Source organism: Colletotrichum karsti (genome assembly GCF_011947395.1).
Source record: "Colletotrichum karsti strain CkLH20 chromosome Unknown Scaffold2, whole genome shotgun sequence".
Taxonomy (NCBI): domain Eukaryota; kingdom Fungi; phylum Ascomycota; class Sordariomycetes; order Glomerellales; family Glomerellaceae; genus Colletotrichum; species Colletotrichum karsti.
Genome location: NW_024065902.1, coordinates 865,852 through 890,344, shown reverse-complemented (window position 1 = coordinate 890,344; position 24,493 = coordinate 865,852). Strand labels below are relative to the sequence as shown.

The window sequence follows — 24,493 nt, the reverse complement described above, 5'->3', positions numbered from 1 at the left end:
CGTCGTTGCAGATCCAGGACAAAGACGATGCTTGCCGCTTGCCGTGAAGTTCTGCAAAATAAATTTTAGTGGGTCTGCGACCGTTTGCACTGTCTTATCTGATTACCTCATCCCCGTTATCGGGCTTATCGGGAGCGCGCCCATGCGCGCTCCGGGCGGACCCTATCAGATCCATTGCCCCTCGTTGCCCCTCCAGCCCCTCAATGACGATTCATGTTCGAGAAGGGGAATATCTAAGTCGCGAATTGCCTCTTGATCATAATCAACAAACTCATTCTCTATTTCTTTTCCAGTTCATCTTAATTATACCCAAGTTCAACCGCCATCATGTCCGTCGAAGTCCTCACCACGATCTCCCCCACCACCAACGAGCCCATCATCACCCGCAACGGCATCTCTCAGACCGACTTAGATGAGCTCCCCAACACCGCCACCAAGGCTTTTGAGTCCTGGAGCAAGACATCCCTGGCAGACCGCCAGCAGATTGTCAAGACGGCACTGAAGCTCCTCCTTAACAAGAAAGATGAGCTTGCCCAGGAGCTCACCGTCCAGATGGGCCGTCCCATCGCCTACACCGGCGTAGAGGTCGCCACCGCCGTGAAGCGCGCCGAGTACCTCCTCAAGATCTCCGACGAGGTCCTCAAGGACACCGACGGCGAGGCCGAGAAGGGTTTCAAGCGCTTCATCCGCAAGGTCCCCGTCGGCCCAGTGCTCATCATCTTCGCCTGGAATGTACGTTTTGTCTCCGACCTGGCGCGTGACCGTTGCGTGGCGACAGTCTGAGACATCGTGAAGATACTCGCGCGCTGAGGCCACCCCTGACCGACATTTTTGACTAACACCACTCCAGTACCCCTACCTCATTCTCGTCAACTCCCTCATTCCCGCCTTGTTGGCGGGTAACACCGTCATTCTCAAGCCCTCGCCGCAGACTCCCACAATCGTCGAGCGGGTAGCCAAGGTCTTTGAGGAGGCCGGCCTCCCCGCCGGCGTGATCCAGCACTTCCACTGCGGCTCGCCGACTCTGATCGAGTCCATCGTGCGCAACCCCAAGATCAAGCTCGTCGCCTTCACGGGCTCCGTGGCCGGCGGCCTGGCCGTGCAGCAGGCGGCGTCGGACCGCGTCGTCAACGTCGGCCTGGAGCTCGGCGGCAAGGACCCGGCGTACATCCGCGGGGACGTCGACATCGACTGGGCGGCGGCCGAGATCGTCGACGGCGCCGTCTTCAACTCGGGCCAGAGCTGCTGCTCCGTCGAGCGGGTCTACGTCGCCGACGAGATCCACGACGCCTTCGTCGAGGCCGTGCAGAAGGTGCTCAAGGGGTACGTGCTCGGCGACCCCTTTGACAAGGGCACCCACGTCGGGCCCGTCATCTCGAAGCGGTCCAAGGAGACCATCGAGGCCCACGTCAAGGACGCCCTCGACAAGGGCGCCAAGGATGCCACGCCCGAGAACGAGTCGTTCGCCAACCCGCCGGCCAAGGGCAACTTCGTCAAGCCGACGCTGCTGACTGGCGTGGACCACTCGATGACGGTGATGACGGAGGAGACGTTCGGCCCGGTCATCCCGGTCATGCGGGTCAAGAATGACGACGAGGCTGTGAAGCTCATGAACGACAGCGAGTTCGGCCTGACGGCGAGCATCTGGACCAAGGACACGGATCGCGGATACGAGATCGCGGACAAGGTGGAAGCGGGAACCGTCTTCGTTAACCGATGCGATTACCCCAGCCCGGTAAGTCGAGCTCTCCGTTTCGCCCTTCTTACACACTCCTTACATAGCACACAACATTCCACTCCGTTCTACCACCTTCTTAGCGTCGTCCGATCTGTGGTTGGATGGCCCGATCGCTCCCCCGACCAGTCTGTCCGCCGTTGCCCACAAAATCCCCTGCCCCATTGTTCGTCCGGCATCCTCCGCGGCACCGTTCCTGAGCCTTTGCTCGTCGCACCAGGACCGAGATCTCACCGGTCGGTGGTCGTGGGTGCCTCGGAGCGGTGTGGCGGCGATGCTCGTCTTTGCCCTTGCACCGCCCTCTTGCTTGTTGTGTTTGTGTGTTTGACAACTGCCGTTCGAGTTGTCCCGTTGCTAGCCCTCCTCTATATCCTTCTTCCCCAGCCCTGTGACGTCGTTTTCCTTTTACGCCCTCGCAAGCCACCTTTGACCAATCTTCGCGACTGACAACCATTTCAGGACCTAGCGTGGACGGGATGGAAGAACTCGGGCAAGGGACAGACGCTCAGCCGCTTCGGTTACGATCAGTTCGTCAAGCTCAAGAGCTACCACTTGAAGGACTACCCCAAATGAGTGATGGCGTGAGGGGGAAGACAGATCGAGGTGAAGACGCACGAGCCAGAGGATGATCAACTTTTTGCTTGTTTGACAGGAGCACCGGCCGGCTGGAGAGTGGGAGAGGGGAAAAACTGGCACCAAGGGAAAGGGTTTATGGGAGATCGTGGGTCGGAACTACTTCCAAGCCTCCACACCGCGGCAGTTGATTTTGGCGCTGTAGAGTTCGTAGCCTCTTTCTGCTACGAATGAATGCTTCTTTTTACTCACGCAGCGCACGGGCAGGCGCCGTGGTCGGTGGCTTGACGGCTCATCGCATCGCCAACAACTAACTTTCCTTCTACGGTGTTCCTTCGAGATGAGGCTATCTCGAGATTCGCGTAGGTGCGGGGCCCGGTGAGGAGATCGGGCACCCATACCACCGGGACGTGAATACGGGAACCACGGAGCACGATGCCGAGATGAGGATACGGCCGGCGGGAAGAGTGGGGGGAGCCTACTATCTTTTCACGCGGTCGACGCATGATGACCTCGGTGGTGGTGATGGTGTGTGGGAGAGGAGGGGGAGTGGGAGGGTTAGGGGAGTGTGAAGTGTGAAGTGCGCGATGACTTCCTCCCTGGTATCACACTCACACTACGGGGACGGACACGGAGACTAAGGTAGCCAGGTATGCTTAATGATTCTCGGGACCTGCTGGAATCGTCGCCTTACCTCAGCTCTATTCTCTTGCGCCGACGGCATGAAGGTTAATCAACGACGATGTTTGTCTGGAGGTGTGTGATCAGGCCAACGGGCTCTTCCCTCGATGATCAGACCGCGTTGGCAGCACGCGACGTGGTGTACGTGACATGCTGTCAAAACGCCCTTGCATTCCCTTCCCCGGCGGACGGACTTTACGTTCTCGTCGGCCTCTGGGCCGACACGACACACACACCCTGCTTCTTCTAACGATGCCGAAACCGAGGCTGTCACTGGCTGCCGACGGAAGGGAGGGAGAAATAAAGTCTAACGCTGTGAAAAGTTGTGGTGTGGGAAGGCCGTGTACGATTTGTCCGAGCAGCGCCGTGGACTTAGACTCCGTCTCGTGTTTCTTTTGGTGTCGCCGGGGATATGGACCCGACGTCATGAGACGAACACGGTTGTTGGGTTTTGGCCAGGAACAGTAGAGAGAGACAAACGCGATCGCGGCAGTAGTAGGAGTAGGAGTACACGTGTAAGGTAGTCGGTCTCTAAGTCAGCATCATCACGATGACCACTTGAAACCCGACAACGGTCGATAGAAAGTGTCACGAAAGACGGGAAAGCGAAAGCGGAAGCGGATTCAGCATTCAAGACATTCTCTCAACAAACGTGCTGATGCTGATTCAAGCTGTTGCGGTTAAGATTCAAGGCTGCGATGGATGACAAAAGCATGTTGCGTCTTGCCGCGCCGTGCCGTGGTTTAGGGTTTTAGTCTATGTTCTCTTCGTGCGAGACGGAGGTAAGCATTCTCAATCACGGACTATGTGACTCGAACAATTGGTGTGTCTAATCGGACTTGTAGTAGTGAATAGTCAAGCAGTGTGGGGGAGTGTGTTGAAGAATGTCTTTAACTTAGTCAGACGTTTAAGAAAAAGACTTCGTAGGGCAGACAAAACACCAGACGTCAGGCAACGTTTGCAGAAGGAGATGGACGATACGGCCGTCTGCGCATGACAAGTTGGCAATTCAGGGTCTTACGTGTACTATAGTGAATCGCATTCCTTTGAGTGAACTAACACATTTCGAAACTTTGAAAAGTTTGTTGCGTCAAGCGTCGATGGTGAGGAGCAAGATCAACGACTGCGCCGCAAACCGTTCATAGAATGTCAAGAACAAGTTCGAAACTTAGAAGAGCGTTGAAGATGGTCGAAAACTCTCACTGGCTTCTTCTCAGAATAGGGCGTGTCTTGTGTGTGCGTGTGCGAGTAAGAAGAGACGCGGATACGCTGAGCCACAGTCCTCTCGGCCGCAGAGGCGGGAAGATCTCGGGAGGGACAATTGCCGTTCCAGTAACGCGGTGTTCAAAGGCAGATTCGCTGCGCAAGACTGCCTTGAGAGCTTGGTTGATTGTGAGTTTCGTGTTGGAACGGTTGGGCTGGAAGACGAAAACGGAATACAACAACGTAGATGCCTTCCTGCTGCGGATTGTTGCTGCGTAGCGTACGATAACATCTACCGACTGCAGACGAAACACACAAGAAGTTGCCTGCCAGAGACCGAGCCCAACAACTGCCGTGCCAGCCATACAATACGCCTCACCCTTCCCCCCCTCTTCATGAAGGTCGTAGTATCATCGTGATGGCTTGTCTTGATCGATGGTGGTGGTGTTTTGGATGCATCGGGACGAAGCGTGCTGGAGGGAGCCCCACAGACGCGCTGGAGGTCCAATTAACCCGGTCCCACGGCACGCCAGGGAGGCGCCGTGGCGCTGCGTGACAGCCGAAGCCGGCGAGATTTGGAAGCACAGCAGCGCTAAGGTACAGGGCACACCTCGCTGTAATAAGGTGCCAGCGCCGCGGTGGAGCCGCTGTGAGCGGGAGGAGTGGGGTCCTGGGTGCGCTAAAGCGCGGTAGGCGTACGGCGCCAGGGGGAACACCACACTCTTCCAGGTTCTTGCTGAGCTTGCTGAGTCTCTCTCTCGGTCATTCTCTGTCAGTCACGTCTGCCTCGGACTCTGTCAGATTCCATCGTGAGGCGTCGTTCGAACCTCTGTCCAACCAGACGTCGACTTCACCGTGGACGGCGTTTGCCAGGTAAGGCTGTTCCTGCCTCACCTACCTTAACCAGACCTAACCCCGAAGAAGCTACGGATACGCAGTCCATATATCGAGGCAGGCAGAGAGAGATGGGTTCGCAATACGGACACACCCTGCAGCAGCTCATCGGCCGTAAGAACAATTCGCTAGTCACTGGATATCTTCTCTTCCGTGTCCTCTCGTCAGCCTCTTCGCACCCGCGGGCCAATGAGACGACTCGGACCTCGTCGTTTCTTCTTGGAGTCGTACAACTCTATCCGGCATAGGCTCGCGGCAGCGTCTTCGTCGTCGACCTTCCCTCAATCTCCCTCCCGCCTTACCGCGGTGGGATGCCTACATCTCCGCCCAGGGCTCATCCCAGCTAGGGCGGCAGCAGCAGACACACCTCCTCGACTGGATCTCGCAGCGCGCCTCGCCTTGCCTCGCAGCCCTGACTCTTCACCAGGGGTTCGGTTGCTTGCTTTTTTGATCCTGAGATGAGATTGTCCGGGATTCACGGACGAGCTGAGAGTCGCGGTGTGAGATCGTGAAGATGCCGTGGATCGGGATCCAGGGAGACGGGAATTGCATGGCAGGCAGGCATCGTGATCCTCCTCCATCTATCACCTACGGCGCGATCGGGTCGCCTAGTGAATCACATCACGGTCGACAGCCTCGAAATCCGTCATCGCGGAACGTGCGGAATTTTGGCAAGATTCTCGCCAGAGCACGTTTTTCCTGGGTCGCTTGTCAGGCCCCCAATCCATCCTAGGCAGATCAGATATCGCGGTAAGGTGAGGTAAGGTATGGTAGGCAGGCCCTGGGGTCAGTCAGCCCAGTTCAGCCGCCCTCCACTCCAAGGCTGGCGTGTACGATTTTACCCACCATCATGCAGGGGAAAAAAACAACCTGGGATGTGCTGTTGGGGGTGGTAGATGGTCCCTCAATGAAGCCAGCCCCAGGGCTCTCGAGGCTGAACTACCCGCAAGCCCTGTGCAATCCTCGTAAGCCTAACCGAAAGCGACGATATTGAGATGAGAGCCTTCTTTCTGTTCGCTTTCTTCGACCAATAGCAGTCCATGTCAGGTAGAGGACGTGGCTGGGAAAAAAGCTGTTGAGATCTGTGGCATTAGCCCTTGGGCTGACTGACTGGCTGCTGCAGAAGAAGTTAATTAGCGGGAACGAGGTTATTCGGGCGCAGCACGCGCGCCTGCCTGCAGAGTCAAAGTTGAACTTTGGTGGTGGTGATGCGTCAGCCCGCCAAAACTAACATTTTGACTTTGGGAAGCGTTTATTATGCTGCCTGACTACGACTACGAAGACGCTACGCGGCAGAAGATTCTAGCCTTGGCGCGGGACGAATGCGAAGGATGATCAGGATGGCGCTTAGTAGTCCGCAGATGTCGGTAGGTTGTGCTGTCATCGTCAATGTCCGACCTTGCCCAGGGAGTGTGAGTTGATAAGATTTGATGAATTAGGCTGAGGGATGCCCGATCTCCAGGGGTTCCTAATCAATCCTACGAGATTTGCTCATCATCGATATCGTCACCAGGGGTTACATCTTCTTTTGTTTTCCTTTTCGGGTTGATGAATGCATGCATGGTTCCAATCACAGCTCCCTTGGCGAATTTATCTGTTTGACTTACACCGACATCTTGGTCAAGGGACTGCTACTGCATGGTGGTGGAATGCGAGATTTGTGCGACACCCAAATACGGCTTAGAGCCCGACTGACAGAATCTAACCTAAGCCAACCCGAGCTCAGCGTAACTCTGCTGAAGAAAAGAAGGAATGCGCGACTAGTGCGAAGACTAATCGGATCCCAATCTGAGGTGAGGTGAAGGAGACGCGCAGGGCTGGCTGGCCGGTAGTTGACCTATGATTCACTTCACGCAGCACCGTTCAGGAATGCAATGTTTGACATTCCGAAACCGCAAACTGTCGTTGACGGGCTTACACACGGAGGGAGAGAGAATGAAAGTCCGGTGAAGCCCGGAAAGCCCGCCATCGCGATACCTTCGCATTTCCGATGAGCGGGTTCTCAAAACACACTCGGTGATGATCAAAATCATGCCTTCCCTCCACCTTCCGTGCGTGATGATACCCTCGATACGCGGACTTTGTAAAATACACCGCCATGCTCGGCGACCACGGCCAAGACGAATCTCCCTCCCCAGGAAAGCCAAATTGCCCGAAGAGAATGCCCAATATACAACCCTCCCCTGCCCGGCGGCGGCGCGCGGCCCCCATCCATCTCCATCTGGCATCACCAACATTTACCGCCCCCCTCCCCCCACCGGCACCCGGCACTCCGGCCAGCTGGGTCGTCGGCCAACTCTCACATTTTGTCTGCACAGTCACGCAGTGCACACCGCACAGATGTTCGGCCAGGGATACTCAAGGAAGAAACCCCCTTGCATTCATGTCCCCCGAAAAGGACAGCGACGGCGGCGGCGGCGGCGGCGACTGCGAGGGGGGGCCGTACGTACGGCGATGTGCCATCCAAAGCAATGCCTCTTTTCTTCTTTAGAGTTGCCAGGGGTGAATCCCCCAGTCCCTCCCCAAACAGGCATCGAAAGGCGCAGGGGAGTTGCTATTTGCGGTAACCCACACTGCCTCTCTTCATCACACCTCAGCCTGACCCTAGAGATGATCGAGATGGATGCCTGCAGCCCATCATCTTACACTACAGGCCACTTACACAGGGAGAGAAAAGAAGATGAAGATGGAAACATTTGTCAATTCTGCACCGCATAGACGCGTCCAACTTCACCGCGTGACTCCTTCTTTTTTACCTTTTGGTGATCTCACCCTTCACGGTAAATTAGGTACCAACGAAACGCACGTGTGACCTTGTTCTCCCAGCTAAAACACATTCCTGATGGTTCCTGCATACGGATCTTCGTCTATCCCTTTGCGCGCCTCTTTCCTGCATGCCTCATGCTGCTGCTGCTGCTGCTGCTGCTGCTGCTGCGGGATGCGCTGCGCAGACGTTGGATCCAAAACGCGCGGCGCCCTGCGTGCAGCAACATTCCTCAGAGCAACAGAAAAAGTTTGAGGATATGGAGTACGTAGAAAAATGTTAAAAAAATCCGTCCGACCCTTCTTCTTCCTCCCACATGAAACGTTGAAACATCACCAATCCCTCGTAGTCGCCGAGGTTTCAAGAGGAAAAACAGAGTTGGGAAAGGGTGTGGGCAGCAAAAACACACTTACATTCCCGCAGTCCGCCCAGTCCGAACTTTCACTTTTCGTGGAATCACCGTAGCCGTCCGCCGCGCCGCCGCCGCCGTGAACAGTTAAACTCTGCATTCCCTTGGGGGTTCCCCCCTGCTCGTCATCGCCGTTGCACACACAAGACAAGACAGGTCGGCCGACAATCGTACCTAGGATCCTGTCCTGATTGGAGAGGATTCGCGAAAAGGTGGTGGTGAGTGGTGGTGGTCCCCGATCTGCGGAAAGGTTAAACATCACACACACACAATCACGCATCGCAAACGAACGGATTAAACTGCTCGCTTTCGTCGTTGAGACACACACATACACGTTCACGTTCGTGAAGGGTGACAGGTGTGCTGCTGAATTCGGCCGCAACGTACGATGTAGCTTTTCTGCGTGCGGTGCCGCGATGGTGTACTTTGACTTGACAGCACCTTCTGCTGTGTCTCACGACCGAATTCATCACGAAAAAGACCATCATCGTCAGCAGTAATTGTTCTTCCCCCCGTCTTCTACGTCCGTTAGCAAACGAAAGAAGAAGTCCACACTCGCACACACACACCCCGGCTTTACCCAACCCCCATCCCAGCAAAGATCTCTCTCTCTCTCTAACCCAACACACCCCGGCTAACCTTGTCCGCAGCCGTGGCGCCCGTCGGCCGACGGACGGACGCATTTTTTCGACCCCAAGTGAGGTGTCCTATGGCATGTCCACCCCCCACCCTCACCACCACCAACACCGCACGCCCCCTCCCCGAAGGCATTCTGGGAGGCGTCGGGGAGAAAGTGCGCTAGGCAGATGCTTTCTGGCATTGATGGGATGGAGACGGGCACCCGAACTCAGCACGGAGGATGGATCGATGGATTGGGGGCGTGTTGGTTTGGAGGAGAGGGTGTGTGTGAGGGATGGTGGCCGGGGACGTACGTTGCATACGTACAACACACACCACACCTCACACTTCGTGCTGTTCCTGCGGCTGCACCGCCGATCTGGGAAATGGAGATATATGACTTTGGCTTCTCCCACCCTCCTCTCCTCGTGCTTGCTTTTCCGGATCATCAAATCTCTACGACATCACATCAATCTCACTCCACCAATACAAATCCCAATCTGTTTCTTCACACACACATTCAAGGGCTGAGCCGCAGGAAAGCAATCAAACAACATCGGAAAGAGACAAGGATAGAAGAACCCGAGAAGCTGGAAAGCAGAAAAAGAAAGGAAAGCAAGGAAACAGAACAATTATTGGAATACAAGGGGGGTCCGACTCGAACAAAAAACACTATTCTCGTCTATCCCTGTGTCACGACACACACACATCACACATATAACAACCACGACCGCCTCGCCGGTATTCCACACACTCGGGATTCTTCATCACCACAATCATCTCTTCAGCCACAATGCAGAACAACACCGCCGCCGCCATGGACTCCAACAACGACGGCTTCAAGGTCTTCCTGAACAAGGTCATCCGCCGATCAAGGAAGGAGACCAAGACCCGGGGCGTGGAGATCTCCGCCCCCTTCGACTTCAAGAAGTGCAACCTCGACCTCGCGGGCATCAGCGCAGATGAGTAAGTCTCTCTTCCTCCAATACCTTTTTCCAACAACATCGATGCTAACATCCTTCTCAGAATTGCCATGCTCAAGGAACAAGCTGTCGCGAGCCGCATCGGCATCGCCGACTTCGACTCCGACTACCCCGTCAGGCCAATGTTCTCCATCCAGCCCTACATGTCCAGCGCCTCCATCTCCACCGTCGGCAGCTCTTAAACATCTCTACACCACACTCTACTCTACACAATCAAAAAGACCGACGGACGTAATGGGGTCCTGCAACTGGATACATCCGGACTGGCGCTGGTGAAAGAAAGACACTTGCACGGAGGAGAGGGGGTTGTCGAATATTTAGCGAAGCGTGTGGTACTATGATACCTTGGAATTCGAGCGACGGCGTTTCACGGGGCGGGCAAAGCTACAGCGACGACGACAGTCGAATCGCACTTGTTTTTTGTTTTGTCATTTACTTTGTTTAAGAGTTCAGTACGATACCACTAGGTACGCAGTTGCGACTGCCGAGAAGCCCAAGAGCTGAGGATGAAAGGGGTAGAGGCCGATATAGAGAGCCTGAAGATGAATAAACCAAAAGATATCATCAACACTTGTTCTGGACCACAGTGACTATTCGGTACTGATACAGAGCATGAAGACGAGTCCGACTCAAAATGTCGTCGCTTTCCGCTCTTGGTGACAATTTCAATGCTGACACCTCAGTCTGACAAGTGAGGCTGTGATTTCAGGCTGCCACTTGCGGGATGACGGGCTGCCTAGCAACATCCGTCACCGCCAGCCTTGCGAAACTGCACTGCCTTATTCCCAGCCGTCATCGCCCGAGAGCCAACGATCCCCACCTCGGAGCCGTGGGGTAAATCCGGCGCGGAGCACAATCGTCAAACACTTGAAGGCGTAATGTAATGCTGGACAATGATGCGCAGGATCGTGTACGTCTTGTGCCTCGTGCATATCGCACTCGCGTCGCGGCTTTCATGTAAGCTGCGCCCCACGTGAAGCCGTGGACGGGAACGTGGACGTGGACGTGGACTGGGTACGTCGTCGATCCTCCACAGTTTGACAGTCCACTCACCGAGTCCCGAGCCGACGTATCTCGGTGACAAGCGGAGCGTCGCCAGCCCCTGCTGCGTTGCGAGCGGGCGTCAGGTCGCAGCGCATTAGCGGCTGAATAAGCTGGGAGCGAACCCTGGCTGGGATTGCGATGGAAGCAACCAGATCGGGACGGAGGGGTCACAAGGCGCCGGATAACGGCATCGAGTTGGAGTTGTCGGCGTCGGCATTTTCAGGGCCATTGATGAATCACGGGGTTAAGTGTCCATAGTCCGGTGGCCGGATGTAAGACGGCGCAACCTGGAGCCCGTCCTCCGAGTGTCCCTCGATGCGGATTTTAGGGAGTTCGTATCTACTCTGTATCCGCATCATGATCCATGGACATCCATGTTTCGTGGCAGTCGGTTCCTGGACTAGAACCTGTTTTGGGCAGTCAGCATCCTCAGGCTGTGTCTGCCGTGCCGCAACGTTCTGGCGGCTCTTTTTCGTGATTGATGGCCTCGTGACGTGAAAGCCGTGACGGCCCCCCACGAACTGCGAGGAATCTCGGTGCGATCTGCCATTCTCCGGGGAAACGCTGGCTGGCGAGCTTGCGCACCAATTGCGAATTTGTGGAGGAGCTTCTCGTTTGCCAATGTCTCGGAACGTCGCCTCTGTTAGGGCACGACCTGACGGAAACCCCAGGGCTCGCGGTGTGGCGGTCTTGCGCAATATTCAGGGCTGAGCTTCCGGGGTGCTGGGCGACTGAACCCTTCCCGTTTCTAATTAGACGGGCATCAATGTCGTGTGCCATTGGGCAATGAAGATCGCATCGCCCATGTCCGTTCCGTGTGCGAGATTCCAGATGGTAATGATTACGGACAGGTCAAGGCCCTTTGGAGGGGCAGATTACACTGACAGTTTTGAGCGTGCCGCCATTCGTCCGCGGGAGCAAGGGAGATGACAGGCCGAGGAGCATGGGATTGAGTGTTTGCTGTTTTGGCCCGTTTTGGATAAGAGGAGGGATATCAAATGGGGTTGACCAGGGACGCGACCTGGGTTGAACTGGCGGTGTTGGCTGTGACTTGTTGTTTCTTTTTCCTCGTGCATCTTGCGGAGCGGTGACTTACCGTAACTTGGCATCTCGCCTCGCCAGGTATGAGGGTGCTGATCTGGGGCTGGAAACGTGGTTGTGAACGTGGTTTTGGACGTTTGGCCCTGATGTGTCTTCCAGAGTCGTGACGATGTACGAGTAGTTGATATTGGCCAGCTTTTCGTTGACGACATCTAGATATCTGATCGGCGCAGAAAAAAACAGTCGGCAAGCTCATGTCGACGGCGTATCGATGCTATCGACGATGCTCAGGGCAAGGTCGCTGAGCAATAGGTCCGCTTTTGATTTAGCTCCGGTCATGCGCATGAGGTTGAGCCTTGCTGGAGATGAAAAATTTGCAGCGATGGTGATGGGAAATGTGGTGGTGAATCACCAATGAGCATCGCTAGCAGACGGTACCAGCGGGGGAACTTGCAGCAGCAGTCTGCAGCTTGTCCGCTGGAAGGAACGCTCCCACTGCACGAAGTGGAAGGCGGGGCTGGGGGTTCGAGGCAGCTTCCCGACAGGGCGGGTTTGTACCAGAAATGTGGCCCCCGTCCTTGGTGGACCTCCCTCCACTCAGTGGCCCTCCGACCATCCCGCACCTTCCGGCTTCTCCCAGTATTGCAACCGTTGTGATTGGCCATCGAGAGGCCGACATCTATCCGCGTCCACGACCTTCCGGGAGGGAGAGAACAGATTTCGGCCAGTGACAGTCTCTTTCACGACATCTTTGGCGGGTTACTGAGTATCGATACGGAGTACTTATTGCCCTATCGACAACCAGCCTTGACCGGTGCTCCACGCAACCAGAACACTGGTGCCGGTTTCTTCTCGCTGGCCGGTGGCAGGGACCACGGCGGGAATGTCGTCGAAGAGTCATCAAGCTCGTTTTGGCAGTCGTCTGGACTCTGGACTTGGGACTGGGAGGCCCCCTTGGTCCATTGCCCCCCAAATTTCCCCGTGTTTTCAAGAGGGTGTTGACGTTCCAGCGAGCTTGGCTCTAGCCTGCAGCGATGATCAATTTCGATGTCGTCGTGTCCTCAGGCGCCAGGGCGTCGTCATCTCTCCAGAACGGCCTCGATGATGGTGTTGAACAGGTACCGTTTCTTACATTGGCAGCTTAGATGACACGCAGACTACTGCTCGTAGACCCGAGTGAAGTCGGTTCGGACTACGGATACTGCTGAGGCATCCGTCCGATGGCCTCGAATTCATCCGTTCTCTCCACGTCGTCACCTGTCAGCCTTTCGCCTTACCAAATCTAAGCTACCAGTTTGGTTTCAAACCCAAAGCGTGTAGAGGAAGGCGAATATCGGAATCACATAGCACAGAGGCCACCTGGCTTTGCCTCAGTATCTCACCGGTGTTTGATGTTTTTGCTAACTTTTTTTGCCCTTCGCCCCGTCCCTCCATCTCATGCTGAAGGTCCATTCCAATTAATCGTTGCTTTTTCTTCTCTTCTGTTCTTGTCGAGTCCAAACACGACAGGGAGGTAGCGAGTGAGTGCCACTGAGGCTAGACAGGCCTGAGCCACTCGCAAGCCCGAAAACAAGGCACCAACGGCCCTCGGGGTTTGGTGCCTGAGTCATAAATGTCCACCCCGAGCAGATACGTATCCAATAGAAAAACGGGAAACGGGGTCAGAAACCGGTACGTACAGAGTACCTATCTTAGTAATTAAAGTTCCCGAATCCACCCTTGGCCGTCACTGCGAATAACGAGCTCCGAATCCACGCGAAAATGCGCGTTTTCTGCCGGAACCTCAAGACTCAAGTCCCTCCCTGATCCACCACCGTTTATCATTCTGACTGTCACTTTGCGGATATTCCCCCTGCCCTGCCATGAGCCCTTGCTAGCGTCCTGCAGCTCTTCTGTTCCGTTCTCCATTCCTTCCAGAGGAGACGGCGGAGACTGGAAGACAGTCCCAGAATCTGAATGACTGAGAAGAGGGCGAAAAAGGCGGGCAGAATTGGCATTGGCAGAGCAAGTGAGCCGTAAAAGTACCTCAAACCGTAGACCGTAATAGAAATTACCTAGACCGCAGATAATTACTCGGCTGTACGTGCGCCTCATTGACTCCGTCCGATCTCAAACCTATCCATCCTCCCGCTGGCGGTACCTCCCAATTCGCCTACGTAGGTCCCAAGCTACGGCTCCTCTTCACCTCCCGCTACGCTACGCTGCGCTACCCTGTTCGCACTCTTGTGGTTTTCCACTCAGAAAATCTACCGGCATCTAATACTTCTAGTTCGCCCCCCTCGCTCACAGCTCTCGACTTTTTTTTCCTTCTCTCCTCCCTCCAATCCCAATATATCCCCCATTTAATCAGATTCGCGCGTTTGTTTGACGGCTACGGTGCTGTCAAATGAACCTGCAACGGACTTTTCACTTTTCTCCCCATGTAAGTTCCTGCTCGAAACCCATCACGAGATCACCTTCCTGTCGCTGTCAATTCCTCCGCTGGCCGGTGTCCCTTCGCCCGGGCTTTTGCCGTGGCCAAACAAATCCGGTAGCCGCAGCCGCAGCCGCAGCGTCGACAATTTTCATCTGAACACTGCCATGTACCGCGCAAATCTTTTCGATTTTGCGTCACACACACTCGCATTTTCGCCGATCACCAACTTCTGGAGAAGAGTCGCGACTGACAGTTCAACCCCAGAATCCCCTCCTTCCCCGAGAGTTCTAAATGCCCACCATCTACTCCTCCCTCTACCAGAATTTCATCCGTCAAGGATTCGCGAAATCATTCACCCACGGCTACGCCCAGTCCGTCGTAGCTGCCACACATCCCATCCTCAACACCCAAAACCGTCCGTCGTTCGCTCGTCGGAACACCAACCGATTCGGTCGCCTCCAGTCCCTCCAGCTTCAGTCCGCATTCCACAACGAGCGGACAACTTCGGGTCTTCCTGAGCATCGCCACGAGAAGCTCACCAGCAAGCATGGAAGTCTAGACGCTTACTTCGAGGCCCTGCACAAGCAGCAGGAGCAGGCCAAGGAGGAGGATCTCGAGGAGGAATGGAGCCAGTTCCAGTTCCAGAGGCAGATTGAGTGGCAACCCTCAGAGGATGCTGTTCTTGCCGGCGAGTCCAAGACCCTCGAAGTCCAGGAAGCTGCCCAAGATGGAGAGATACCATCGAGCATCCCCCCAGAGGCTCAGGCCGCCCTGGCCGAGATCGACGCAGCACTGGAGAGAGAAATCGAGTTCAGGAACCGCTTGGAAGCCTTGGAAGAGGCTTCTGAACACTCCATCCGATCAGTCTCTCCCGCCCCCCGCTCCTACCACTCTCCGGCTATCGACCGATCCAGGACACCGTTCAGCGTGCGCACCGGTACGCCTCCCGTGGACCCTCAATCTCAGGTATACGCCGACCACCTTCAGCACCTTTCCGAGGATGGCCGCTACACCGAGATCCCGGCCGTGTTCGAGGCCATGCTCGTCGCCGGCACCCAGCCCATTGCTAGTGCCTACAACGCTCTGTTGATGGCCGCCATCCACCTGCCGAACGCCAAGAATGAGATCGTTACCAAGGCGCTCGATGTGTACGCTGACATGCTCCGCCGCAAGGTGGTGCCCGACAGTGACACTTACAACATCTTGGTCGGTCTGCTTGCTGCGCGCTCGTTGGAGGTTGCTGCTCTCAAGAAGTCTCTCGATGACAAGCGCGTCCGTTTTGGCGGCATGGACGAGCCTGGCAAGTTCATGTTCGCTTCCAGCGAACTCGAGCACGCCATCCTCTCCGAGGATGACAGACTTGACCTGGCCATGAACATGTTTGAGAAGTCCGTCCTCACCCAGAGGGCTTCTTACTCGGCCGAGTCATACCACCAGCTCATCTCCGCGTGTGCTCAAGCCGGACGTGTTGACGACATGCTTCGCCTCTACGAGCACATGGAGTTGAACCGTGTCACTCCTTTTGCCGCCATGTTCCCCGCCATGATCACTGCCTTCGCCACCTCTGGCGACCTGGTCAGCGCGGTCGAATGCTACAACGAGTACAAGGACCTCGCCATTGCTAACGACAAGGGCGAGCCCACTTTGAACGACAGACTCGATGCTGAAGTCTACGCAGCTGTCATCCATGCCTACATCGTCTCCGACAAGGTCGAGGGAGCTATGAAGTTCTACGAGAAGATCATCAAGGAGTACGAGGTCCGTGCTGGAGACATCAAGGACGCCATCGTGAGCTCTGGCTTTGTCAAGGCCTTCACTGACCGCGGCATCTTCAACGAGGCCCTTCGCTGGGCTCAAGTTGTAGAGGCTGAGTTCAGAGCGGACCCGATGAGCAGCCTGGCAGCTCGCGCTGCGGACAACGGTGACAAGCTTACCGCCATCGCAGCCTTCGCCAACCTGCCTGTCAACTTCCAGCCCATTGCTACTCCTGCCATGGCCCTTCTCGCTCTCAGCGTTCGCGAGGGAGATGTTGCCTCCGCAGCTCGCTACTGGGGCATTCTCTGCCACCCCGAGACTATGGTCACCGCCGCCTTCATCGAGCCCACCGCGATGTTTGCCATTGCCATGATTGGTTCTGGCCAAGTTGCTGAGGGCTTGTCGCAGGCGGAGATGATGTTCCAGAGAATTCGCGTTGTCTGCCCGGAGCACGCTGACGAAGTTGACGAGGGTGTCGAGTTCGTTCACCAGTTTATGACCAGCCGTAACATCGCGGACCCCCGTGAGATGGCTTCTCAGGTGAACTCGGCCTCTCCTTTCCCGTCTACTGCTACTGTCTCCAGTTTCGAGGATTCCTTCGACCCGTACGCCCACAACACCGACTTCAAGGGTTCGTCTCTCATCTCTGATGAGCTTGAGGGTGCGCACGGTCGCAAGGGTCCCAGACTTCACGACGCTCTTACCAGGTTCCGCAACATGCGCCGCGCTGGCCGCCATCCTCGCTACATCACGTACGCCAAGCTGATCTCTGCTGCCGCTCGTGAGAGCAAGATGGAGCTGTGCAATGATATTCTCGCCATGGCCCGCACCGATGTTCCCCTCCTCCCCCAGTACGCCGTTGTCCGTTACGGCTGGTCTTCCATCCTGGACGCCATGGTTGGTGCTTGCCTGACGATGGGCAGCCGCCAGATGGCTGAGCAGTACCACCAAGAACTGCTTGCCATGGGCGCCGCTCCCTCTGCGAACACCTTCGGTCTGTACATCACGACGCTGAAGGAGTCTGCGAAGACATTCGACGAGGCTTCTGAGGCTGTGAAGATCTTCCACCGCGCCAAGGCCGAGGGCGTCGAGCCCAGCTCCTTCCTATACAACGCTCTGATTGGCAAGCTGGGCAAGGCTCGCCGTATCGACGACTGCCTGTTCTACTTCGCTGAGATGCGCGCTCTCGGAATCAAGCCCACGTCTGTCACCTACGGAACCATTGTCAACGCTCTCTGCCGCGTGAGCGACGAGAAGTTTGCTGAGGAGCTGTTCGACGAGATGGAGGCCATGCCCAACTACAAGGCCCGCCCCGCCCCCTACAACAGCATGATGCAATTCTTCCTGACCACCAAGCGCGACAAGAGCAAGGTTCTCGCCTACTACGAGCGTATGAAGACCAAGGGTATCGCCCCTACTGCGCACACGTTCAAGCTTCTCGTCGACACCCACGCTACCCTGGAGCCCATCGACATGGCCGCTGCCGAGGCTGTCCTCGAAGACATCCGCGCCTCCGGCCAGAAGCCCGAACCTGTTCACTTTGCTGCCCTGATTCACGCCCGCGGCTGCAACCTCCACGACATGGAGGGTGCTCGCAAGGTCTTCGACTCCGTCATGGCTGACCGCTCCGTCTCTGTCAATGCCAGCCTCTTCCAGGCTCTGTTCGAGGCCATGGTCGCCAACCACAAGGTCGCCGACACCGAGGCTGTCCTTGGTCAGATGCGCCGCCGTGGTGTTGAGATGACTCCGTACATCGCCAACACTCTCATTCACGGCTGGGCCGCTGAGAAGAACATCGACAGGGCTCAATCCATCTACGACTCTGTCGGCCACGCCAAGCGCGAGCCCAGCACATACGAGGCCATGACCCGCGCCTACCTCGCCGTCGAGGAGCGTGAGAAGGCCAAGGGTGTTGTCGGCGAGATGCTTTGCCGCGGATACCCCAGCGCTGTTGTCAACAAGGTGCTGGAGCTCCTCGGCGGCGGTGGTGGTGAGGAGGCCGTTGCTCACAACTGAGCATCCTCATCCACACGCCATTCTGTCAATTCATCGAAACACGCATTGAGCCATTGCTCTGCGCGTTCCTTCTGATCACTATATTTCCTTTGTAATTGCCCTCATCTACCGTTTTGTTTGATACCCCGTAGTGTTTTGACGTCGGTGGACCGAGGGTTGGGGTGTCTGGGTAGGATGGGCGGCCAGGTTGATAATCGGCAGTGCGCCACAAACCGTTTTCTTATATCGTTGTTTTGATTCAGGAGTCTGATTTGGGAGGTCGAATTCATGCCCGATATTTCGGGAGGTACGGCGTTGCGGAAAAGGGTCAAAGGGACAGAGCACTCGTCCAGGGGCTTTTTCGGAAAGCAAGCGATGACGGCCATTGGCCCAAACCATAGACAACACTCCACTCAGCATATCAAAAAGAGAGCGCCGGGTAGAAGCGCGAGGCAGCATAGAGGATCAGGGACGGGACGGACGGATAACGGATATCTACGAGGTCAGATTACGACATGCCATGAAGGGGCGTGTGGTCCTGCTGTGTGTATATTATCGGCAGCATTCTAAAGAAAAAAAACAAGACCATATTTCATGTTCAAACAATGCTTTCTGGTATGAGACGATGTGTGACGTGAACTTCTGGCCGGTTGTGAGCCTGTCAAGTTAGAAACATCAGTGCCCGACAGACAGCTCTGACGTCCGCATGTCTTGTATTGGATGTTTCGAAAACATGCGGAAGCGCGGGGGCGGCCCAAGCTCTCAACGGAACAGGAAGCTCAGGAAGCTGACAGGATGAGAGCTCGGTGCGTCGGGGAGAAGACGAAGTAAGCCTTGGCGATGTGTTGTCTTGTGTCTGTTGGATTTACCTTCTCGATCCAACGGCATCGGCCGGGGCATTTTTGGAGAGGGGCGCACTTGCCGGAGGAAGAAGCGGATTGGTCCGGAGTTTTTCTCCATTGCTTACTACTGTATTTTAGCAGGATCCCTCCCCCCTCACTCCTTTCCCACGATGAGGTCCAGTGCTGTTCAAACTTTCAATTGCCTAGCTAATCTTCATCACGCCTGCGTCATCATCACACCGCCCACACACACCCCTCCTGCTCTCATCGGCGGTCCGACACCCCTTCGGATCAGGTTTCATATAGAGCACCCTTGCGGGACTCGTTGGTTCGAACAAAGTCCCCAATTGGCGATCTTCCTTTCTTCTTTTGCTCTTCTCGTCGAAGGATTTACCGTCGGGAAGACGGTTAAGCGAAGACATTCCCCGAGACCAGGCCACTCAGAAGCAGCGGAAAGAACTCCGGAAAGAAGACTACGAATAAGAGAAAGAAAAAAAGAGTTTTGAAGAAGAGATTGAAGACAGAGAAGAGTTAGGAGGAAAGAAAATGTCAAAGAACACGCAAGACCCGACGACGACGACGACGGCCGTCTCGGCGCCGGGCAAGGTGCTCCTCGCCGGAGGCTACCTCGTCCTCGACCGGGCGTACACGGGCCTGGTCTTCGGGCTCAGCGCGCGGGTCAACGTCGTCGCGGGCGAGATCCGCACGTCGCCCGGCGTGCACCTGACGGAGATCGTGGTCGAGAGCCCGCAGTTCCTGGACGCGACGTGGAGGTACGGGTTCCACGCGGCGCCGGAGGACGGGGGGATTACGGTTACGCAGTTGCAAGTGTTAGTTTTTTTTTTTTTTTTTTTTGCCGTATTTCTTTACTTTTTGGTCGTGTGTGAAAGCTTTGAGTAAGATGTGGATGAGAGGTTGAGTTAGTGTGGTGAGATAAGGTTGTGGTGAGTGAGTTTGTCAATCTCACTCATGGCTGGATTGTCAATTGCTGTGAGGGGAGTGTGTGTGGGATATGGCGCAGGTTGATCTTCACAGATCGACATCAGCCTCATTCTCTTGCCTATGCGCTTACTCACTCAATTCAACCTCATCAACGACCCCAAACCATGGAACATCACTAACCAAACCTCAGCGGCTCCAAAATCAACCCAAACCCCTTCGTCGAGACAACCCTCTCCTACGCCCTCACCTACATTGCCCGCATCAGCAAGCAGCGCCCGAACCACGTCCTCACCTCCACCCGCCTCATCATCCTCGCCGACAACGACTACTACTCCCTCCCGGAGTCGTCATCGTCCCAGCCCGCCACCGGTTCCCACGGCCGCTTCGCGCGGTACCCCCACACTCTCGGCGAGGCGCACAAGACGGGCCTCGGCTCCTCCGCCGCACTCGTGACCTCCCTCACCGCCGCCCTCCTCACGCACCACCTCCCGCCGAACCTCTTCGACCTGGGCACCGAGGCCGGAAGGCACACGCTGCACAACCTCGCGCAGGCGGCGCACTGCGCGGCCCAGGGCAAGGTCGGCAGCGGCTTCGACGTCGCGGCCGCCGTGTTCGGGAGCTGCCGGTACCGGCGCTTCTCGCCCGCCCTGCTCGAGGGGCTCGGCGCGCCGGGCAGCCCCGGGTTCGGCGAGGCGCTGGTCCGCAAGGTGGACGAGTTCCAGGCGTGGGATGTGGAAGTTGACAAGGAGGGCGTCAGCCTGCCCCCCGGGGCGTGTCTGAGGATGTGCGACGTCGACTGCGGGAGCCAGACGGTCGGGATGGTGAAGAAGGTGTTGGCGTGGCGCAAGGCGGACGCGGAGGGGAGTAAGACGCTGTGGGACGAGCTGCAGGGCAAGAACGAGGGTCTCGCCGCGGTTCTGAGGGAGGGCAGGACGGAGGAGGTCGGGGCCGCGGTGGAGGGGGTCCGGGGGCTGATTAGGAAGATGGGAGAGGGCAGCGGGGTGCCGATCGAGCCGCCGAGTCAGACGGAGCTGTTGGATGCGCTGAAGGGCGTCGAGGGGGTGCTTGGGGGTGTTGTTCCTGGTGCTGGCGGGTTCGACGCGCTTGCGTTGGTCATGAGGGACGACGAGGCGACTAAGAAGAGGGTTGAGAGTTTCTTGGAGGGGTGGAGTCGCGAGAAAGGGGCGCGGGTGAAGTTGTTGGGTGTTTACGGGGAGATGGAGGGCGCGAGGAGGGAGGAGCTCGATGTTTATGCTGGGTGGTTGTCCTGAGCTGGCCTACGGAAGGCGGTGGTGTGAGGAAGGTACATGGCAATCAACTGTGGGGTTCACAGAAAATGGCAGAGATAGAATCATAGCGACAATAGTAACGAAACAAACAAAACGAGCTTGAAGTGGAATAAAGAAACAAAAAGTGGACGTCGGGCTCGAGGTGATGTCGCGCGCGGCCTAGGAGCTCTCGGCGGCCTCTGGCGGGCAGCCGAGAGAGTGGGTGGGCCCGGAAAACGGGGCCTCGCTAGTGCTTAGCTTGATGAGCCGCTCCGGCTTCTCTCCAGTCATCAATCAAGTGCGGCGGACATAGCTCAGTTGGGAGAGCGTCAGACTGAAGTCAACTTCAATCACTTAATCTGAAGGTCGTGTGTTCAATCCACACTGGCCGCATTATCTTTTGCATTTTTGATCCTTTTTGGACTGTTCTGTTTCTTCAGGATATCATTTTCGTTTATGAACTTCTTGTCTAACCTGCTGCAATCGCGTTAGATCGGGAACGCTTCGTATCTTGAAGCTTTGACGCCGGTCTCCGGGCTGGTCCTGCCCACCGAAACTTTAAGCAAAGCGGCAAGAGAAAGCTTTTCGGTAAGTGCCATTCAGCCCTTGGGCATACATAGCTCCTTCTCGGCTTTAACTATTCCATTTGTTACTGAGGGAGGGGGCCTTCTTTGCTTGGATCAGCTTTCTATTTTGCGCCAAGGCCTTTTCAACAGACCCGATCTCAGACGCCTTCTCCCCATGTCCCCGGAGCCATCAACCAGCATCTTGTTAATTCTGTTGCCGAAGCCGGTTGTAACGGCAACCTCGACAGACATGGATTCGGCATCGAGTACACTCGTTAATAAAGAAATTCTTTGTCTCGTGGCACTCTTCACAGTTGAATTGTCCCCTACGGATTCCCCAAGTAGTATGGCGACACTCATGATTTCGAGAAAGATTACGAGCTGTTCTCTCAACACGGCGTGCCAGCCGCTGGGGGTTCAGGTTCGGGGCGTTGGGGTCTCGGTGGACGATGGCGTTGGCGCGAGCAATGAGTCGGTTCTCTTCCCACTGCGGGCAAGAGCATGTCTTCCATCTGGCGCTGCAGATGTAGCAGAACTGATAACCACATCGGCAAGCTGAAAGATTTACGTGTGAGCAACGGGAGTACGAGACGCGATGTTAGACTCCAGACGGACTTACTGATGTGATAGCACCCATGAGCCAACTCGACCAGACGGTTGCATTGACGACACTGCTGCCACTGATTCTCGTCGGCTACTTGCAGAACACTCTGGGTTGACTCGTCCTCCGGGCAGTCCTCGTTCCTGTGCTCCACGCCTTTGCACGTGGTACAAGTCCTGCGCCGACACCGCTGACACGTGGCGATGCTATCCTTGATGAACTCCTTCGGTATGAATTGCGAGCACGTTGGCCCATGACAATACGTCTTGTCCTGCGTCGACAGCTCGAGCTCCCTGGCGCGGAAGCGGCCGATGAGCTCCGGGGAGAGAAACACGCGGTTTTCCTCGACGGGTATGTGCTGGCCGCAGCATCGGGGAGGGAAGAGGGCCTCGTCGGTGATGGCCGTCTCGAAGAGCGTCCGGAGACAGTCGCGGCAGTATTCGTGGTTGCAGGGGCAGCGGGCGACGTCGGTGAAGTCGAGGTCGTTGAGACAGCTGTTGCACCTCCTCTTCCCCCTGCTGACGGCGTGGGATCTCGATTTGGATCGCGGGCGAGATCCTCCCCAGGAGGAAGACTCCGGCTGGTTCAGCATGTTGACGTCTTCGTCCTCGTCTCCCGCGCCTGTATCCATGTACATGATTTGAAGTTTCCGGAGAAACGCATCGTTGGATGAGGGATTGTACTGGCCTCCAGCCGCCGGGGGAGGACCAGGAGGAGGAGCAGGAGGCGGCTGTCTCGGAGGAGGCGAGGGAGTCACGTCTTCGTTTTCTTGGAAAAAGGGATCCTCGCGGCTCAGCCAGACAGCGAAGGCTCTGTCGTTCGCGGCTTGCTGCTCCTCTTCGACGATGGCGCTGACGAGTTGCCCGTCGCGGCGGTTTGCTTGGGCTATGCTCTTGCACATGGACCTGTCCGAGGCAAAGAGGGCGCGGGACTCGATCTCAGAGCGGTACATATCGATGGCGAAGTCGGCGTCTGGGAGCTCGTCCTCTCGGTGTTTGCCCTTGCTATTCTGTTTGAGTTCTTCCAGGTCCTCCATGTGCATCTGGAGGACCAGGTGGAGCGTCTCATCATCGATGTCGTAGCAAAGCATTCTGGTCTGACAGGAGCCTGACGAGCAGGCTGGCGGGAGTAATAGAAGCCGGGCCGAAAGCTGTTCTGGTATACTGATCACGTCGGTGAATGCAAACGAGGGACGTCAGGGATGACGTTGGGATAGGGTTCGCAGAGAGTTTCGTCGTTGGAGAAGGGACCAATGGAGGAAAGCTTGTCCCTGGACAAATCCCATCCACGAGAGAAGACGGAAATTGATGAGGAATTGAAGTGAGTGTCACGCTGGCAATTTCGCGAGAACCAGTCACTGAGCCGAAGGGGGCACTTGATCCGACTTGCAAATGGTGTCGAGTGGCTGGGGGAGATCAGTCGAGAGGGGAAACCTCAATCAAAACGATACGGTGAAAAATCAATGACGGAATTTCAAATTTCTTTTTCCTGGTGAATTGGTCTCAGACCTACATGAGTAGATCAACGGCCTCCAACATAACAGGGAGAAGCTCAAATGCCTCCGATATAAATCATCCAGTAATGGAAGAAACTGAATGATCGACATGCCAGGTCCCGCGTGTCAAACGGGATCTCCTGAAGCTTAGCTTGGTTCAAACGATCAATTGATTTCCGATTCGTCTCGCAGGATGATTGGCTTATTATTCATGATCGGATGAGATAACTTGAAATAATTTAAGAGAGTGTTTGTTGTGATCTTTGACTTCCTTCATAATAATAGGGGCAGCTGAGCTATCGAGAATGAGATTGAGACTGAGTGAGGGGAGAGAACTTACCTTGAGATTGAGAGCAAGTGAGAAGGCGGAAGACTCATACACTACAGAGAGCTGCAAGCTTAAACGGGTGGATAATGAGTGTCGGTAGCATACCTTCAACCTTGAAATCTCAAATTATTTCACGATGAGAAGTCACTGCATCTCACTCATAACTTTCATCTATGAAATTAGGCGACTGCGACCTGCCAGATGGGAAAAACGGGTGAGCACAGGGCCCCCACGGTGCCTGCATTGTGCGGGGCAAATGCATGGACTGATCCATCCATGTCCAGACCGCCTGCCTATTGGCTTGAATAGTGGAGTCTATCTAAACGCCGATCGCGATAAG

The 24,493-nt window shown here is 55.9% G+C and overlaps 5 protein-coding genes across 5 annotated transcripts; 4 read left to right on the top strand and 1 right to left on the bottom strand.

The window, feature by feature from the left end:
• Positions 1–327: 327 nt before the first annotated feature.
• CkaCkLH20_00813 (aldehyde dehydrogenase) lies at positions 328–2,308 on the top strand (the record flags this gene model as incomplete). Its single annotated transcript, XM_038883533.1, has 3 exons — positions 328–732; positions 851–1,735; positions 2,195–2,308. 3 exons carry the CDS (start codon positions 328–330, stop codon positions 2,306–2,308), a joined length of 1,404 nt encoding a protein of 467 aa, XP_038751128.1.
• A 7,362-nt stretch (positions 2,309–9,670) lies between these two features.
• On the top strand, positions 9,671–10,042 carry CkaCkLH20_00812 (uncharacterized protein; the record flags this gene model as incomplete). Its single annotated transcript, XM_038883532.1, has 2 exons — positions 9,671–9,843; positions 9,904–10,042. The coding sequence occupies 2 exons, from the start codon at positions 9,671–9,673 to the stop codon at positions 10,040–10,042; spliced, it is 312 nt and encodes a 103-aa protein (XP_038751127.1).
• Positions 10,043–14,652: 4,610 nt separating this feature from the next.
• On the top strand, positions 14,653–18,132 carry CkaCkLH20_00811 (pentatricopeptide repeat protein; the record flags this gene model as incomplete). Its single annotated transcript, XM_038883531.1, has 1 exon — positions 14,653–18,132. The coding sequence occupies one exon, from the start codon at positions 14,653–14,655 to the stop codon at positions 18,130–18,132; it is 3,480 nt and encodes a 1,159-aa protein (XP_038751126.1).
• Positions 18,133–19,499: 1,367 nt separating this feature from the next.
• Positions 19,500–21,166, top strand: CkaCkLH20_00810 (phosphomevalonate kinase; the record flags this gene model as incomplete). The annotated part of the gene is made up of 2 exons (XM_038883530.1): positions 19,500–19,726; positions 20,086–21,166. The coding sequence occupies 2 exons, from the start codon at positions 19,500–19,502 to the stop codon at positions 21,164–21,166; spliced, it is 1,308 nt and encodes a 435-aa protein (XP_038751125.1).
• Positions 21,167–22,146: 980 nt separating this feature from the next.
• On the bottom strand, positions 22,147–23,420 carry CkaCkLH20_00809 (ibr finger domain protein; the record flags this gene model as incomplete). Its single annotated transcript, XM_038883529.1, has 2 exons — positions 22,147–22,247; positions 22,349–23,420. The coding sequence occupies 2 exons, from the start codon at positions 23,418–23,420 to the stop codon at positions 22,147–22,149; spliced, it is 1,173 nt and encodes a 390-aa protein (XP_038751124.1).
• Positions 23,421–24,493: the final 1,073 nt, after the last annotated feature.